The sequence below is a fragment of the Saccopteryx bilineata genome, chromosome 6, assembly GCF_036850765.1.
Source record: "Saccopteryx bilineata isolate mSacBil1 chromosome 6, mSacBil1_pri_phased_curated, whole genome shotgun sequence".
NCBI classification, from domain to species: Eukaryota; Metazoa; Chordata; class Mammalia; order Chiroptera; family Emballonuridae; genus Saccopteryx; species Saccopteryx bilineata.
In genome coordinates, this window is record NC_089495.1 from 154,603,834 (window position 1) to 154,623,646 (window position 19,813).

General features: G+C 39.5%; 2 protein-coding genes across 4 annotated transcripts in view; one reads left to right on the forward strand and one right to left on the reverse strand.

Annotated features, from left to right (window-relative positions):
* Positions 1 to 19,813, forward strand: part of HELZ (helicase with zinc finger) — a 193,708-nt gene that overhangs the window by 54,622 nt on the left and 119,273 nt on the right. For all 3 annotated transcript variants that reach the window (XM_066235080.1, XM_066235082.1, XM_066235081.1), the window contains 4 exons: positions 8,980 to 9,104; positions 12,238 to 12,294; positions 16,777 to 16,828; positions 18,191 to 18,266. In XM_066235080.1, coding sequence (XP_066091177.1) covers positions 8,980 to 9,104; positions 12,238 to 12,294; positions 16,777 to 16,828; positions 18,191 to 18,266 — 310 coding nt within the window. The remainder of the gene's footprint in view (positions 1 to 8,979; positions 9,105 to 12,237; positions 12,295 to 16,776; positions 16,829 to 18,190; positions 18,267 to 19,813) is intronic.
* On the reverse strand, positions 2,145 to 2,848 carry LOC136308445 (protein BEX4-like). Its single transcript, XM_066235800.1, has one exon. It carries the CDS (start codon positions 2,685 to 2,687, stop codon positions 2,325 to 2,327), a length of 363 nt encoding a protein of 120 aa, XP_066091897.1. The 5' UTR covers positions 2,688 to 2,848; the 3' UTR covers positions 2,145 to 2,324.

Consider the following 19,813-nt stretch of genomic DNA (forward strand, 5'->3'; position numbering starts at 1 on the left):
CAGAGAGACTACAACTTTCAGTTCAGCTATCTGAGTCAATAAAGGATTTATACATTAAGGATTTTTACGGCAGTGTTATCTTTAATAGTTAAAAATTGGAATTATTTGGGAGCAAAGGAATAGTTTAATGGATGTGTTTACTTGATGGAACATTATAGAGGCAATAATATAAATATAAACAGTCTAATAACATGGGAATGTTGAATGTGCCAAGGGGAAATAAAGCATAATATGAACTTTACATCAGTTACAATCAAGTAAAAATTATGTAAATATCAACTAAAATGTAAAGAACATGAATGAATGAAAACTGTTTATTGGTGTGCTTATGGTAAACTTTTATGTAGATTTTTAAAAATTTATTTAATTTTTTTCTTTCTTTCTTTTTTTTTAAAGACTTTATTTATTCATTTTAGAGAGGAGAGAGAGAGAGGGAGAAGGGGGGAGGAGCAGGAAGCATCAACTCCCATATGTGCCTTGACCAGGTAATCCCAGGTTTTCGAACCAGCAATCTCAGTGTTCCAGGTTGACACTTTATCCACTGCGCCACCACAGGTCAGGCTAATTTTTTTCTTTTTATAAATAAATTTTTATTTTAATGGGGTGACATCAATAAATCAGGGTACATATATTCAAAGAAAATATTTCCAGGTTATCTTGTCATTTAGTTCTGTTGCATACCCATCACCCAAAGAGAGATCATCCTCCGTCACCCTCTATCCAGTTTTTTTTGTACCCCTCCCCCTCCCCCTCCCCCTCCTCCCCTCCCCCTCCCCCCTCTCCCTCCCCCTCTCCCTCCTCCCCTCCCCCCACCGCCCGTAACCACCCCACGCCTGTCCATGTCTCTTAGTCTCATTTTTATGTCCCACCAATGTATGGAATCCTGCAGTTCTTGTTTTTTTCTGATTCACTTATTTCACTCCGCATAATGTTATCAAGATTCCACCATTCTGCTCTAAGTGATCGGATGTCATCATTTCTTCTAGCTGAATAGTATACCATGGTGTGTATGTGCCCCATCTTCTTTATCCAGTCTTCTATTTTTTTTTACAGTGATTAAAAGCCTTTAAGCAAACTCTTGGCCAGTACAGCAAGAATCCATAAAAGAGTAGTGTCCTTAACATGTTCACCAAGTCCAAGTTGGTCCCATCACCATGCCAAATTCCTGAAAAATGCAATCCAACCACAGTTCAGTCTGTTAGGAGCTGTCACAGGGAGCAGGAGTCCAGGAAAAAGTCCACATCCAGGAAAAGTCCTCATGGCACTGGAATTGTTGTCACCATTCTATACTTTGCAGCTCATGTCCAAGTCCCAATGACCGCTGCTTCTAGCTGGTAATGATTCAGGTAGACTGGAAAAGCCATTTGCAGCATGCGTGGATATGGAGCTTCTGTTCTCCTCTGCCTGGAGAGATGAGACCAGGTTGCTTTTCCCTGGAGCTCTGCGACTGTGGCGTGGTAAAGAGAACCTTGGGATACACTAACCTGGGTGGCAAAGGTAGATTCATAATAGAAGTTGGCAAAAGGGGGAAAGAGAGCTCTAAATTAGAAGTAGGTCCCAGCCTGAAATATGAGTGGGGCATTGAGGTAGGAGGGATAAAGGAAACACTATATATTAAGCAAAGCAGCAGAAAATAGGACTATCAACACCCACAGCAGAGATCTTCGAGGGAAGAATAAAAAACCTGACTATTCAGGCAAAACATAGTTAAGTGGCCCTTGTGCAAATGAGATCAGTTTACCTGCTTCTTGGAAGAAATACCCTAGGCTCGTCCACAGTGTCGTAGATGGGGTCGACGGCCCTGGGCACCTTCAGCCTTCAGTGGCTAACCCCAGCATTCTGGGCAGGGTTAGGTCATAGGTGGCTGGAGCAGGGCTGGAAGAGACTGAACCCTCCCTTAGAGGAGTGAGGGGGAAGCCTACCTTCCAGTGTCCCTGTTTCCACACAGCAGAGGCATGTAAGCCTGGCAGGCTTTAGCTCAATGATCTTCCTTTCCACTATTGAAGCAGGACCCAGATGGCATCCTATGAGATCCCTTTGGGGCGTTGGAGCCTTTAAGGGTGTATCCTAAAAGCTGGTAGTTCCCCTGATCTCTATTGGGCTTTTTCTGCCTCTAGGTATCTTTTTTTTTTTTTTGCTTTTAAACTGCTTTATTAATTTCACATCATGAAAAGATTTCCCCCAAAATTGGTGAAATGATCTTGCTGTAGTTTTGCACTGAGAAAAAACAATACTCAATTAGAAACACCAAAAGGCTTTAGAGAAGAGTAAATCACAAAGCTGCTAAGTTTTAAAGCAGAGGCTACACTATTAACCTTAGGGTTTCAAGGTATAAGGCAAAAGTCATAATGAGTATCAGGCTCAGGAGTTTGGAAGTGTGTATCATGTCTCAGTTGCAGCTCCCTAGTCTTTCTCTTGATTTCCATTGTCTGCATTGCTATCTTTTCTACATTATTCCCCACTTCATTGTGATCACCACGCTTGTTAGATATGGCCCATCGAAATGTAGGGACCAGTCGCCTAACCCAGCCCAGCCTAGCATTTCCTCCAGGCTTCTGGCCTTCCCCCACTCCCAGATTGCGTGCTTCCTCCCCATTCTGCACAGCAGCCTGGTCCCCTCCTTCGTCCTCCAGCTGGGCATTCTCCACGCTGAGATTTTTCACTGCTTGGTCCTCTTTGGATGCCATTGCTCCTGGGCCTGTCCTTGTCGGCTGCTCTCCGCTGTCGTCGCGAGCACGCGCCGCTGCCACACTTGGGCCCGCAGACCTGCTCCGCCTCTTGGGGATCCCCTGCCGGAGCTCTCAGGACCACCTGGAGCAAAAGCGACAAGAGCAAGCGACCACGGCTTGCGCTTCGCCTCTAGGAATCTTAAAAGCCATGCTCAGAAGATCTCGCTGAGGGGTTTGAGGATCCCCATCTGCCTATATAAATCTTTTCCATATATCTGGAGCTATTTGGAAAAAGACAAAACAGTGTTATTAGCTGGATCTAATGAAGAAGGTAGTAGTTTGCAGACGAAAAAGATTTGGTGTCTCCTGTTCATCAGCATTCAGAAGAAATGTAAATTTTTTTTTTTTTAAGTAAGAAGCATGATATGGTAGACCTGTAGGAGTTCCAGGATATGACTACCCCCTTTTAAATTTTTTTTTTAATTGACCTTAAAATGTTTGCTGAGTACACTTTAATAATACCTTAACTTTAAAGATTGTAAGCATGACACGATACAGTAAAAGCTTTTGTTCCATATGCAGGAGCATTTTTAGTTTAGCCAGTTTAGGAAATCTAATAATAGAACAATGCATACAGACAATGAGCTATAACATGCTTAGCAGCCTCTCCTGTTCTGACAGAGGTTACTATAGATCCGGAGTATGTATCCAGTGTAATGTGGACATACGACTGTTTGCCAAATGACGGTATATGAGTAACATCCATCTGCCAAAGTTGTCCTGGTAGGGGTCCTTGAGGGTTAACTCCAAATGAAGGGTTTCCCAATCTGCCGTGCTGCTTCCCGAGAAAGTTGAAACTGTTTACACCGGCTGCAGCGTTCTGGTGATGAATAGTATGAGACTGACTTGCTTGGTCTGTCATGGTTGCTCCATATAATTTTCTTTTGGGTAGCTTGATCAACAAGGGCATTCCTAGACCCTGGCCCGTTGGCTCAGTGGTAGAGCATTAGCCTGGTGTGCAGGATTCCCGGGTTCGATTCCCAGTCAGAGCACACAGAAGAAGCGCCCATCTAGTTCTCCACCCCTCCCCCTCTCCTTCCTCTCTGTCTCTCTCTTCCCTTCCTGCAGCCAAGGCTCCACCAGAGCAAAGCCACCCGGCCACTAACGATGGCCCCATGGCCTCTGCCCTCAGGTGCTAGAATGGCTCTGCTTGCAACAGAGCAACACCCCAGATGGGCAGAGCATCCCCCCCCCCCCAGGCATGCCAGTCGGATCCCAGTCAGGCGCATGCGGGAGTCTGTCTGACTGCCTCCACATTTCCATCTTCAGAAAAATACAAAAAATAAATAAATAAAAGAAAAAATACAACAACAACAAAAAAGAGAAAGAGAAAATAAAAGGGCATTCCCTTGTGCTAAAGCTCCAGGGAGCATGGAGTGAGCTTGAGTATGTCCTATGAAATATGGAACTCTATGTTGACATATAAGTCTTTGAAGAAGGAGGAACTGCTGAAATGGTTCATCAGCATTTGTCCCTAAGACAGCGAGCAGTCTTTATAGTGGAAACACCATAAGTAAATATTTGCTGTCTGTCTATAGATTAAGGGGGGAATATGGCAAATGCTGAAAAGCCATGATCTTTATGCCCCTCCCTTCCCCCAACCCCCTCCCTCTCCTCCCCCCATTCTGTAACCCCAACACTGTTGTCCATGTCTGAGTATCATCTTTATGTCCCACCTATGTATGGAATCATATAGTTCTTAGTTTTTTCTGATTTACTTCTTTTGTTCAGTATAATGTTATCAAGGCCCATCCATGTTGTTGTAAAAGATCCTATGTCATCATTTCTTATGGCTGAGTAGTATTCCATAGTATATATATACCAAAGCTTTTTAATCCACTCGTCCTCTGATGGACACTTGAGCTGTTTCCAGATCTTTGCTATTGTGAACAATGCTGCCATAAACATGGGGGTGCATTTCTTCTTTTCAAACAGTGCTATGGTGTTCTTGGGGTATATTCCTAACAGTGGTATTTGGTATAGCTGGGTCAAAAGGCAGTTCGATTTTTAATTTCTTGAGGAATCTCCATACTGTTTTCCACAGTGGCTGCACCAGTCTGCATTCCCACCAGCAGTGCAGGAAGGTTCCCTTTTCTCCACATCCTCGCCAGTACTTATTCTGTGTTGTTATATTGATGAGCGCCATTCTGACTGGTGTGAGATGATATCTCATTGTGGTTTTAATTTGCATTTCTCTAATCATTAGTGATGTTGAACATTTTTTCATATGCCTATTGGCCATCTGTGTGTCCTCTTTGGAGAAGTGTCTATTCATTTCTTTTGCCCATTTTTGGATTGGATTGTCTTCCTGGTATTAAGTTTTACAAGTTCTTTATAAATTTTGGTTATTAACCCCTTATCAGACGCAATGTCAAATATATTCTCCCATTGTGTAGTTTGTCTTTTTATTCTGTTCTTATTGTCTTTAGCTGTGCAGAAGCTTTTTAGTTTGATAAAGTCCCATTTGTTTATCCTGTCTTTTATTTCACTTGCCTGTGGAGACAAATCAGCAAATATATTGCTGCGAGAGATGTCAGAGAGCTTACTGCCTATGTTTTCTTCTAAGATGCTTATGGTTTCATGGCTTACATTCAAGTCTTTTATCCATTTTGAGTTTATTTTTGTGAGTGGTGTAAGTTGGTGATCTAGTTTCATTTTTTTGCAGGTAGCTGTCCAATTTTCCCAACACCATTTGTTGAAGAGGCTGTCCTTACTCCATTGTATTTTCTTACCTCCTTTGTCAAATATCAGTTGTCCATAGAGCTGTGGGTTTATTTCTGGGTTCTCTGTTCTGTTCTATTGATCTATGTGCCTGTTCTTATGCCAGTACCAGGCTGTTTTGAGTACAATGACCTTATAATATAACTTGATATCTGGAAGTGTGATACCTCCCACTTTATTCTTCCTTTTCAAGATTGCTGAGGCTATTCGTGTTCTCTTTTGGTTCCATATAAATTTTTGGAATATGTGTTCTATATCTTTGAAGTAAGTCATTGGTATTTTAATTGGTATTGCATTGAATTTATAATTTGCTTTGGGTAATATAAACATTTTAATGATGTTTATTCTTCCTAACCATGAGCACGGTATATGCCTCCACTTACTCGTATCTTCCCTGATTTCTTTTATCAATGTTTTATAATTTTCCGAGTACAAGTCTTTAATCTCCTTGGTTAGATTTATTCCTAGGTACTTTATTTTTTTGGTTGCAATGGTAAAGGGGGATTGATTCCTTGATTTCTCTTTCTGACAGTTCATTATTAGTGTATAAGAATGCCTCTGATTTCTGAGTATTGATTTTATATCCTGCCACCTTGCCGAATTCATTTATCAGGTCTAGTAGTTTTTTGACTGAGACTTTAGGGTTTTCTATATACAATATCATATCACCTGCAAATAATGATAGTTTTACTTCTTCTTTTCCCATTTGGATGCCTTTTATTTCTTTTTCTTGTCTGATTGCTGTGGCTAGGACTTCCAGAACTATGTTGAATAAGAGTGGTGAAAGGGGGCACCCCTGCCTTGTTCCTGATCTTAAGAGGATTGCTTTTAATTTTTGCCCATTGAGTATGATGTTGGCTGTGGGTTTGTCATAGATGGCCTTTATCATGTTGAGGTATGTTCCCTGTATTCCCACTTTGCTGAGAGTTTTGATCATGAATGGGTGCTGGACTTTATCAAATGCTTTTTCTGCATCTATTGAAATTATCATGTGCTTTTTCTCCTTTCTTTTGTTTATGTGATGAATCACATTGATTGATTTGTGAATATTGTACCAGCTTTGCCTCCCAAGAATAAATCCCACTTGATCATGGAGTATGATTTTTTTCATATATTGCTGGATCTGGTTTGCTAATATTTTGTTGAGGATTTCAGCATCTATATTCATCAGGGATATTGGCATATAATTTTTTTGTGTGTGTTGTCTTTGCCTGGTTTTGGAATCAGAATTATGCTTGCCTCATAAAAGGAGTTTGGAAGTCTTCCTTCCTCTTGAATTTTTTGAAATAGCTCGAGAAGGATAGGAGTTCTTCTTTGAATATTTGGTAGAATTCACTTGTGAAGCAATCAGGCCCAGGACTTTTATTTTTTGGGAGTTTTTTGATAGCTGTTTCAATCTCATTTGTTGTAATTGGTCTGTTTAGGTTTTCTGATTCTTCCAGATTGATTTTTGGAAGATTATATGATTCAAGGAATTTGTCCATTTCATCTAGGTTGTCTAGTTTTTTGGCATACAGTTCTTCATAGCATTTTCTTTTTTTTTTTTAATTTTTTTTAAAAATTCATTTTAGAGAGGAGAGAGAAAGGGAGAGAGAGAGAGACAGAGAGGGAGAGAGAGAGGAGAGAGAGACAGAGAGAGAAGGTGGGGAGGAGCTGGAAGCATCAACTCCCATATGTGCCTTGACCAGGCAAGCCCAGGGTTTCGAACCAGCGACCTCAGCATTTCCAGGTTGACGCTTTATCCACTGTGCCACCACAGGTCAGGCCATAGTATTTTCTTACAATATTTTGTATTTCTGTTGTGTCGGTTGTTATTTCTCCACTCTCGTTTCTAATTTTATTTATTTGAATCCTCTCTCTTTTTTTCTTGGTGAGTATCGTTAAAGGTTCATTGATCTTGTTTACCTTTTCAAAGAACCAGCTCCTGGTTTCATTGATCCTCTGTATTGTTTCTTTAGCCTCTATGTCATTTATTTCTGCTCTGATCTTTATTATTTCCTTTCTTCTACTAGCTCTGGGCTTTACTTGCTGTTCTTTTTCTAGTTCTTTTAGATGCAGGGGTAAGTTGTTTATTTGAGCTTTTTCTAGCTTCTTGAGGTATGCCTGTAATGCTATAAACTTCCCTCTCAGGACTGCTTTTGCTGTGTCCCATAAATTTTAGTTGATGTATGCTCATTATCGTTTGTTTCTAGGAATTTTTTAATTTCTTCTTTGATTTCAATGTTTACCCATTTGTTATTTAATAACGTGCTATTTAGTTTCCAAGTGTTTGAATGTTTTTCCATTTTTCTATTGTGGTTGATTTCTAGTTTAATGCCATTGTGATCAGAGAAAGTGCTCGATATGATTTCAATCTTCTTTTATGTAGATTTTGATTAATGTTGGTATATATTTGTGTAATAAAACATTGAACAATAAAATGAAAATATGTTTAGTACAACTGAAGTAAAAATATTATGAACAGACTGAATGGACTGGAGATATGTAGTATTTTATACTGATACCTAAAACATTTCTTTGGAAATAATTAGAAAAATTAAATTTCCAAAATATTTTCTTTCGGGAAATTAACTATCTTACAATGGGAGCCCAAGTGTATACGAACTCAGAAAAGAATCTTGGACTTAGCAGTAAAGAGAAGGATACAGGTTATTTTAACAGTTGACAATCATTGCTATGAGAAATGATCTTAAGTGACACGGCATAAAAAGGAGTATATTCTGTATTGTTTGAACTATGTGCTGCTTGTGATTGTACAAAATTAGTCCTGCCAATGCTTGCAAACAATTGGGTAGTATTTACAATGGCCATTTGACAGTTGGATTCTTAATTAATCTTTCTGGTTTTGATAAAGGCTGATTTATAGCTTAGGAATATCAAATGTTGAGATTTGTGCCCTATTCGGGTAGTTCAGTTGGTTAGAGTATCATTCTGATACACCAGGGTTGCAGGTTCTATCCCCAGACAGGGCACATACCAGAATCAACCAATGGATGCATAAATAAGTGGAACAACAAATTGATGTTTTTCTCCCCTTCTCCTTTTTTATCTCCCCCTCCCTTTCCCTATCTCTCTCTCCTTTCCTCTCTCTCTAAAATCAATCAATAAATAACAAATTTTAAATGTTGAGATTTGCAATTTTTATTTTTAGGTATTTTAATGGCACTGGGTTTCCTGTGTCACTGTAAAAAATGTGAGAACTTGATTCATTGAATATTTCAGCAATTTAAAAGGCTTCTTGTACTCAGAAACCATAGGTTTGAGAGATTTAAGATTAATTCTTTCTGTGATTTTGGTGGGATTCTACTGGCTCTAGGCCTTAGTGGGTTAAATATGAGGGGTTTCCCATTTTTTCTTGTCGTTGTGCATGTCTTGGGCAGAACTTAAACACCATTGCTTTTCTCTAGCATTCAAAAGTTTGTCTTTTAGTATATAGGAAGTCATGCTTGTGACAGTGTACCAATATTCAAATCAAGAAAAAGGTGTGTTAAATGTCACATGATTAACGATGGTGGTTCTTTTATGACAGTGCTGGGAGAAGGACTGGCCAATGGCGATGGTGCCTTTCAGGCCGTGCTTTGCTGCATGCAGCTGAAGGGAAAGCTCCAACTTGTATCCAACATTCTTGCCAAGTCACTGACAGGAGAGTCTCTGGTATGTTGATGAGCTCTAATTCTTTTTTCCCAGTGATTTTAAAAAAAATTTATTGGGTGACATTGCTTAATAAAATGATAAAGGTTTCCAGTGTATTATTCTATGAAACATCATCTGTATGTTGCATTGTATGTTTACCACCCAAATCAAGTCTCTTTTTGCTACCGTATTGGCTGATGGTGGATCCCCAGTCAGGGTCCATACAGGAAGCACCCAATGAGTGCACAACTAAGTGAAACAACAAATGAATGCTTCCCTTTCTCTTTCCCTTCCTCTCTCTGTCTCTCTAAAATCAATTAAGAAAAAAATTGGTTGATGCCACCATATTATACTGACACTTAAACATCAACCATTGACCCTCTTGGCTAGTTTCTTTACCCCGTTTCTTTCCAGTAACCATCATATGGTTTGTGTCAAATGAGGTTTTGTTTGTTTAATTGTCTTGTTTGTTCATTTGTTGCTTTTAGTTTTATATTCCATAAATCATATGGTGATGAATTCTAATTTTGAATGTCCGAAAACAGATTCATTTAGTCAACTCCTTAGGAATGTAGTGGAAAAAACAGTTAGTGTACATTTTTTCCTTTTATGGAAAGGAAGTTCAGGAATACTCCTACCAGAAATGAAAGTTCAGGAGTACCTTGAGAGTCATTTCTCTTCAACAAACTGATGTTTAATCATTGGATTTCTGTATGTGATAATTCATATAAAAGAATTGCAGACACTTTTTATAAATTTCAAAGTATAGGATAGCTAAAAGCTGGAAATACTTTTGGTTCTGTTTATGTTTTAAAATTCTCCTGTGGATTTATGATTTTATAGGGTTCTTAAATTCAGCCATATATTACATGAACTGTTTACATTTATGTAAATTAAGTAATAATCACTTTTGTTTCTGAAAATGCTATGTGTGTAAGTTGATATTCATAGCCACTGATGGAGCTATTTAATTCTGTTCAGAGTTTGGGATTCATTTTTTTTTAAATGGATCATTTAATTTTCTAGAATTTTTGTTTGAAATAATTCAAAGATTACTTTTTGAAACTTTAGATAGAGTTGGCAATCTATAGAAATTGGAAGATGAGATAGTATAATGTTTTTTTTTATCAGTTGGAAACTTAAAAATTCTCTGATATTTTTCAGGAATCATAATAAATAGTGAAAGCAAGAAAGTATATGTATACTTTGCTATACAGCATGGATATTTTATTTTATTCTCTTTTATTATATTCTTTTGAATTAATATTAATGGTAAAAATTTGGTGCAAAGGTATGTTTTCAGTGCAGATAAATAGATTTGGTTAAATAAAGGAATTAGGAAAGTACTTGGTGTACTGCTGAGTGTAATGTAATAACTCATCTCAGAGGATAATTTACTTATTTTCTAAGGAATTATTGTGTAGTGGAATTGTTGCATCAGTTTAACAAATTATTTTTATTTCACTAAAATCCCAAATGAACATAGAAGCTAAAATGTATTAATATACCAAAATAATGTAGCTCTTTATTTCTAAATAGATAATAATATATCTCTATTAGTAAGAATTTTTTTTTTTTTTTTTTTCTGAAGCTGGAAACCGGGAGAGACAGTCAGACAGACTCCCGCATGCGCCCGACAGGGATCCATCCGGCACGCCCACCAGGGGTGAAGCTCTGCCCCTCCAGTCGCTCTGCCGCGACCAGAGCCACTCTAGCGCCTGGGGCAGAGGCCAAGGAGCCATCCCCAGCGCCCGGGCCATCTTTGCTCCAATGGAGCCTTGGCTGTGGGAGGGGAAGAGAGAGACAGAGAGGAAGGAGGGGGTGGGGGGGTAGAGAAGCAAATGGGCGCTTCTCCTATGTGCCCTGGCCGGGAATTGAACCTGGGTCCCCCGCACGCCAGGCCGACGCTCTACCGCTGAGCCAACCGGCCAGGGCCAAGAATATTTTATTTTTAAGAAGCCTTTTTATATTAGTTAAGTGTATTGCACAGTTTTACCTATTGCATATTTAAGTAATAGGCTTTTTTCCCCCCTTAATTGACTGATTTTAGAGAGACAGAGAGAGGAAGGGAAAGACAGAGGGAAGCATTCACTTGTTCCACTTAGTTGTGCATTCATTGGTTGCTTCCTGTATGGACCCTGAACGGGGATTGAACCCACAACCTTGTCCTTTTGGGATGATGCTCCAACCAACTGAATAACTGGCCGAGGCCAAGAAGTAATTTGCTTTTCAATCTCAAGTGAAATTTGAACTTCAGAAGAAAGAATATTTTATATATTTTCCTTTAATGGCTTTATTAATAAGCCACCTTTAAAGTGGTATCATCATTTTATGTGACTCTGATTCATGGGTAACTAACTGATTGAGTTCACCACTTTGCAAATATAAACCCATTAGTTTTAGGGAAAAAAGTTTTAAAATACTTTAGGTTTATTTTTCTTTTCACTTATGCTATCTTGCTCTTTGTTGATACCCATTGCAAATATTTTTTATTTATTTATTTATTTTTAATTTTTTTGTATTTTTCTGGAGCTGGAAACGGGGAGGCAGTCAGACAGACTCCCGCATGCGCCCAACCGGGATCCACCCTGCACGCCCACCAGGGGGCGATGCTCTGCCCATCCGGGGCGTCGCTCTGTTGCGACCAGAGCCACTCTAGCGCCTGGGGCAGAAGCCAAGGTGCCATCCCCAGCGCCCGGGCCATCTTTTGCTCCAGTGGAGCCTCGGCTGCGGGAGGGGAAGAGAGAGACAGAGAGGAAGGAGAGGGGGAGGGGTGGAGAAGCAGATGGGCACCTCTCCTATGTGCCCTGGCCAGGAATCGAACCCGGGACTTCTGCACGCCAGGCCGACGCTCTACCACTGAGCCAACCGGCCAGGGCCCATTGCAAATATTTTATTAAATTGATTTTAAACTTTTATGGAAGAGGAATACAGTGTTTTAGGACATACTGTATATTTTATCCTGTTAAATTAACCTTTTTAACTTTCCTTATAGATGGTTAGCTTTACTGTCATCATTAATGATAGTAGGGATGGGAGACAGGGTAACATTGTTTTCTTTACAGAGAAACCTTAGAAACAGCTGAGCAATTAAGTCCCCATAGTAAAGAACTAATATACTAATCGTTTTTCACTTTTTCACTTACCCTTTCAGAATGGGATGGTAACAAAAGATTTAACAAGACTAAAAACACTTCTCACAGAAACAGAGGTAAGACTATTTCAGGGGATCTCTTTGGAAAGAGTTTAACGAAGTCTGGCTAGTAATTGTTCTGTATTAAAATTTGAAAAATAACTAGGCATTAGCTGAGAAAGCAAGGCTGTCAAGGTGGAGTAGTGGAACCTTCTGACCTTCTCCTGCAGCCCAGTTGGTCCCATCATAGGAGCTGTGCTTCTTCTCGTGTCTCCCTTGCACCTAGGTCTTCTGTCTCTAATTCTTATTAGCTGTTTCTGACTGACAAGTGGAAAGATGGTTGGGAAATTTTAGTGTTTAACTACATTTGGCTGCCAGAAAAGACTGTTATTAAAAATGAGATGTTCCTCAAGCCTGTGAATCAAGAAGTCTGGGATTTAAGGTCTATTTTTAAGGAATGGTTGTAGGAGATGGAAATAATGTGTATCAGGGCAAATGGTGAACAAAAATGTGCTCTGGTAATGAACTTGAAGGACACATGGCAGACCAGGGACAGACAACAGTGGCTATGTAAAAGTCCTGTAGCTTTGTAAGTCTCACAGGGACAGAAGCAATGGCTATGTAAAAGTCCTGTAGCTTTCTTTGTAAGTCTCACATTTCTGGTCCTTGAACAGGTGTATCCCAGTGTTTTTATTTAGAGGTCTCATTTTAAAAATAGCCATTTTGGTCAGCTTTATTCGTAAGTGGAAGCCCATGTAAAGTGAGTGATTGATTGGCTTATTTATTCCTAATTGGCACTTACTGTATGCTGGGTACTATGTATGCTTGGTGCTGGGGATACAGACCTGACCATGACACCGTGGTCCTTGTCCTCTGGGAAGAGATAGACAACAAATAAAGAACTATAGGTGTAATTCATGTAGAGGTGAGTGGTATGGAGGAAAAGAATAGGCTTTCTGTGATGGGAAAATAACTGAGATTGGCAGGGATGGGCCAGTGAAACAAAGAGCTGGAGCTGAACAGGCATTGGGCCATGGAGAGTGAGATGACAGCGCCCAGACGGGCGGAGAGCATGCACAGAGACCCTGGGTGTGGGCCTCGACCTCCTGTCGATGACTTGCCATTTCACATTGAATGATATATCACGGTTCATACCAATAAGCAAAGATAATCATTGTGGCTTGCATAAGCTGGGTAAAAGATCCTCTTTCTTTTGCTATAGTTAGGTTTTTAAAAAATGTTACTTTCTTTGTCTTCTCTTATCTTATTGTGAGTCAACCAAGAATCAGCAAGCTCTAATTAATCATTTCCTTTCTTGTATATATGTAGTCTTTTTAATTTCTAAGGATAAAAGAAGAGAATTATAAATGTTTCAAATTTTTAAAATGGGAATGTAAAATAAGATGACCTTTTATTTTATTAAGATTTTTGGCTTTGTTCCTCTTTTATTGCCTTAATTGAATTACCAGTTTTACATCTGATAATCATACATCAGTGTATATATAAAATTTTATTTATTTTTATTTTTATTTTTTGTATTTTTCTGAAGTTAGAAGTGGGAAGACAGACTCCTGCATGCGCCCAACTGAGATCCACCTGGCATGCCCACCAGGGGGCGATGCTCTGCCCATCTGGGGTGATACTCTGTTGCGGCTGGAGCCATTCTAGCACCTGAGTCAGAGGCCATGGAGCTATCCTCAGTGCCCAGGCCAACTTTGCTCCAATGGAACCTTGGCTGCGGGAGGGGAAGAGAGACAGAGAGGAAGGAGAGGGGGAAGGGTGGAGAAGCAGATGGGTGCTTCTCCTGTGTACCCTGACTGGAAATCGAACCCGGGACTTCCATATGCCAGGCCGACGCTCTACCGCTAAGCCAAGTGACCAGGCCTATAAAATTTTATTTTTAATGTTTATAATACTGTTACATGTAAAGCTACAAATATCACTTGACTCTTACTTGGTGATCATACTTTTGGAAGAAATTATTTAATTTTGTTATAATTTTTTTCTGTGTAACCAAGTTGTATTCTTTTTGGTTAGTAAACTTATTATTTTTTTAAAAATCCATCTAGAAAAAGTTAACAAACAATGCTACTCTTATTTATTATTGCACATGACGTATTTAAAAATAGCAACAATTTTTATTTGAAGGTCAGGCTGTGCTGGTATTTACCTTGTGAATGCTGGTGGATAAGAATAAAGACATCGGGCTGAAGTTTGGCCAATGAGAACAAAAACAGTACATATTCTCTAGTTAAATGTAACGTATCAAATATTAGATTTGATTGTAAGTTTATAGGAATTCTAGCAATACAAGGTTTGGCTGCCTTCCCTGAAAGTATTAGTAAGGACTGAGGATCCTAAGTTAATTCATATTGTCTTTCTGTCTTGGGATCTGAGCACATAAAAAGAGTGTTTAAAAAACCCAACAAAAACCAACACAATACTTACGAACCTAAAAGCCACGGTGACCAAATACTCATCTGAGGCCAGGCGCCTCAATTTCCCAGCTCTGCCAATGAGTAGGCATGTTCCCTGAATCCCCGGTCCCCTGGCCAGCCGGCGGGCAGCAGTGCCGGCTCAGGCTTTTACTGTGCATTTGCAAGTCATCGCAGACGCTGACGCAGGAAGTACACTATGTGCTTTTCCCTTCTAACAGTTATAAATGCTTTGGCTTTCCCTTTATGACCAAACCATTTTATTCCTATCTTTTTTGCATGTTTGATACATTTATTTTGATAAATTTTATAGAGGGGAGGTATAGTACTTTAAATTCATACTTGAAGTCAAGTATTAACTTTTATATTTCTACATTCTGTGTAGGTGGAATAATTTTTTGAGGGCCAGTGTGGGACGATGGCACTTAGAGCTTGCTTGTACAATTTAGAGATCTCTTAATGTACCTTTTCTTGTGTGTGTTGAGTGTAGAAATCTTGCAATGTAAATAATACAACTGATATGCTGGCTTACGTATTCTTATATATAGTCCTCATTTTTCAAAAAGAATGGGTTGTCTTTAAAAACTTATTAGTAGTTTGAGAATAAGAAGGCTTTTTCCAGTAGAGTTATTATAGTGATTTAGTTCCTGCCCAACCTAAAAAGTCCACTTTAATCAGCAACATATGAATTATAGTGATATTATTGTTTCAGTTATATCCAATTAGCATTTATGACATTCTTCTGTGGCATAAGACATTCCAGATGTCACCTTGGGATACCATTTCCTCCTTCTGATTCAGTTCATCATTTACTGTGCGCCTGTGCTGTTCAAGGTTCTGTGGGTTTTGGAAAGCTGAGATATTCATGAAAAACAATCTGATGGCCCAGTCTGAAACACACACAGCTACTGTGTTCATAGGGCAGCCTGTGGTTAGTGAGCGCTGGGATGGAAGTATAGGCGGGAAGGGAGAGGGTACTGCTTGGTGGGGACACCAGGGAGGCAGGAGTGTGGAAACTGAGGTCAAAGGGGTAGCTAAGTGGAGACCCAGGGGTGACTTGGTCCAGGGTAAGGTTGGCAGTCAGTTGGTTTAAGAATTAGATGAGACAAGTAGAAGTGAGGGCCTTACCAAGGACAATGGGAGTGGGCATAGAGAGTATAGGAGACATCCTACACCTGGTTGGGCAGGATTTGGAGAACACTCTGAGAGCAGAATAGGAGAGGAGAGTTCAAGATGGTTTTCATAATCTCAGCCTTGCTCTCCTTGGGGAAGATGAATCTATTAACTTGTGGTAAGGAGCAGTGAAAGAAGGAGATTTGCAGTAAAGTTGATGAATTTGTTTTGGATATGTTGTGTTCGAATTGCATCCAGCCATTCGCCCACTATTTACTGAGTACCCAGTGTGTGCCAGCTCCTCTGTAAGGGGCAGGAATGTAGAGACATTGCAGTCTGTTGGCCATGGACCTGTACGTGGCTGACAGTGGTCAGCATGTACCATGCTGGGGAGTAGTTAGTTAATAGGAAGAGCTATGGCTGGCGCTTAGCTGAATTGTGGGTATGGAGTTTAGAGTAAAGCTAGAGTCAAAGGGACAGATTCTGGATATATCTGCAATAGTGGTGTCAAGAAAACCAGGAAGTCAGAGTGAATGGAGCTTGGCCGTGGCCTCCATTTTGGGAGAAGGGTTCATCCCAGAGTGAGGGGGGACTTGGCAGGATGTGCTCTCAGGCTCCCAAGTGGTGGCACTTGGCTTGCTACACGATAAAAGGTGCTTTGCTGTCTGGTCATTCTCTGGGTCTTACGAAGAGGAGAGTGAAATGAATAAGTGGACGGACAGTGCTCTCCGTGGGTTCAGGACTGGGGACTTCAACATCTCTTGCTACTAGGTAATTTTTATGTAGGAAATCTCTGTCAGTTTCCTTAGTGAGGGCCACACAAATATGTCTTTTCTGTGTTTAAGAATAGTTTAAGATAGAGCAAAGAGCAAAAAATATTTAAAATATGAATGTTAAAATTTTCTAAGTATTCAAACTCAAGCTTAAAAAAATATTGAAAATGTCCAAGTTTAATTCAACATCAACTGGATAGTTCTTATTATAAAAATATCTTTCATTTGAAAAATTGCAGACAGCAACTAGTAACGTCCTGTCTGGATATCATATGGAAGACTTAGAAGAGGGTAAGTACCAAACTCGAACTTCTTAGTAGCTGTAGTTCTGGGCATTGGTTTTGGGTTGATTGTTGAGGAAATTTACTGAGTTACAGTACATGTAAGTGGAAATGTAGGAGAGAGTATAAAATTTTAGTTAAAAAAATAAGTGTGGGTGAAAGCAGTTTTTTTCACTGGCTCCTTTTCTTAGAATAACAGAGTAATGGTGGAAGCAATGCCAGAGGTCATCTATTTCATTTTCTTGCCTCTATGTAGTTCTAAAATTAAAACTCATTCTTAGCAATCCTTAGAGGGGGAAGTCTTTTTTCCTCTCTCTATCCCAGGCTAGTCCAATGACTACTTTTTGGAAGTTCTGACCTGTAAACTGAGTTGTTCTGGCCACTATTAAAATCATCTTTTGCTGGAGGAAAGGGAAGAGACAGCAACATTCACTGAGTGCTTGCTAGATACTGTGTACTGTTGTAGTGGCTCTCACAGCAATGTGTGCTTTCTTAGAGCCCTTCATCTTTTTGAGAGGTGATGAAACTGATATTTATTAATGTTCAGTAATTTCTCCAGCCATACAGCAGATAAGGGATGATACACAACTTTAAATTCAACCTGGCTGAATATCTTTATTTTTGGTGGAGGCAGGAAGGCACAGTGACTTCCAAGGGAATAGAAAATGGCTCTAAGGTCCTTGAAAACTTGTCTGCTGCTCTGCTTCTGTAACCCTAGCGTTTCTCTCTTAAGCCCTATTTCCCCTGGCTTATTTGAAACCTTTTATGTAAATGAATCAAAGCTCATTGTATTCAGAAGTGTACAGATGTTATTTTTTAGCTTCTAGCTCAGAATTGAACTTTTTGAACTTTATTTCCATTGTAAAAAAGGATCGTTTATACAGTGACATGTGTTAGACAAATCCTAGGGAACATGCGTGTTCTGGGGAACTTCTCACTCAATATGCAGTATTGGAATTTGTTCTATAAAATTTCCTTCCAGGATACAAAAATTTCTCATTCCTGAATTATTCCTAATAGAGACACATCTCATACTTAAGAAATGACAGGCACGCCAGTATCCCTCCCCCCTTAGTTTTTAGAAAAGAGAGAGCACTGGAAATATGCTCATCAGTTGGTAGGATAGGAGTCAGGGTCATAGATTTGATTTAACTGCTTGGTAACTGCTTCTTCAGTGATTTTTAAGTTTCATATGGTTAATTTAACTCACTTGATTGTTCCATTACTTTTTTGGTAGAGGCAAGTATATCATGTTCTTTTTACATCATCTGGGATGATGTGTGTGGAGGGTTTATAGAGTTTCTTACACAGTAAAATATCAGAATTATTAGCGAGCCTTAAATGATAAGATCATATCCTGATTACTCTCTAGGATCTTGTAACGGTTGGCATTTCCGCCCACCACCTAGGGGAATCACAAGCAGTGAGGAATATACTTTGTGTAAAAGGTAATGTGAATTTTTTTTTTAACTCATGACATGTCTTTATTCAAAGAATAATTTTCCTTCACGTTTATAAAGAAGAGACTAAGTGAAGTAAAAACTATAATGATTGAGTAAAATGGTTTATTTTGAATTTGAAACAGAAGCCATAATGGTCATTATCCTTGAATAATTAAAGTCAAAGCCATTTTGATGAGCCTTCTTTTAATTATAAAAACAAGGTTAGAAATGGAGATTGTTATGACTTTGTTTAGAAGTCTCTTATAATACCAGTTGAAGTAATATGACTGAATTTAATTGCTGGTCTCTTGTTTATGTGAAATTTACCTAAATTATGGTAACTGAAAATTATTTATGAAGTAGAAGATAAAATAGATGAAGAAATGTTAAAATATTTTAAGAACTTTTCTAAAAAATCTGTATCTACAGGTAATCCTTATATAATTTGAAGGGCTAACCTTTCATAACTTAATAATTATGTATTAAGGTAGAAAGAATTATAAGTCACATTTAGAAAGATGAAATCAGTTCATTTGATAAGAGCTAGTAACTAGTGGAATTTTAGATATAAAATGTCATTACTCTAGATTGCTTTTGATTAGGGAAATTTGATAATGTAATTTTAATGGCTGAAAAGTGAAGACATCAGATTTAATTTTATAGTAGAAATAAACTAAATGGTAAATTTTGAAAATCCAGGTGACATCTTATTGTTGATGAGGCAGCCCATAATTGGATTATGCAAAGGAGATGTAGAAAAGTTTATAGTCCAAATGAGAATATCCAACCTTCAGCTTTTAGGACTATAATTTAAAATAAAGCAGTAAAAAAGACAAAGAAATATTTGGCTCATTAAGACATATTTAAGAGAAACAAATATATAATTTTAAACATGTTTTATGAAGCATGAGAGAATTTAATAAATATCATAATTTTTTTTTTTTTTTGTATTTTTCTGAAGCTGGAAACAGGGAGAGACAGTCAGACAGACTCCCGCATGTGCCCGACCAGGATCCACCCGGCACGCCCACCAGGGGGCGACGCTCTGCCCACCAGGGGGCGATGCTCTGCCCCTCCGGGGCGTAGCTCTGCCGTGACCAGAGCCACTCTAAGCGCCTGGGGCAGAGGCCAAGGAGCCATCCCTAGCGCCCGGGCTATCTTTGCTCCAATGGAGCCTTGGCTGCGGGAGGGGAAGAGAGAGACAGAGAGGAAGGAGGGGGTGGGGGTGGAGAAGCAAATGGGCGCTTCTCCTATGTGCCCTGGCCGGGAATCGAATCCGGGTCACCCACACGCCAGGCCGACGCTCTACCGCTGAGCCAACCGGCCAGGGCCCATAATTTATGTTTAAGTGCTTTATGTATCATCAAGAAAACCTTAATGGCCTGACCAGGCGGTGGCGCAGTGGATAAAGCGTCGAACTGGGATGCAGAGGACCCAGGTTCGAGACCCCGAGGTCGCCAGCTTGAGCACCGGCTCATCTGGCTTGAACAAAAGCTCACCAGCTTGGACCCGAGGTCACTGGCTCGAGCAAGGGGTTACTCGGTCTGCTGAAG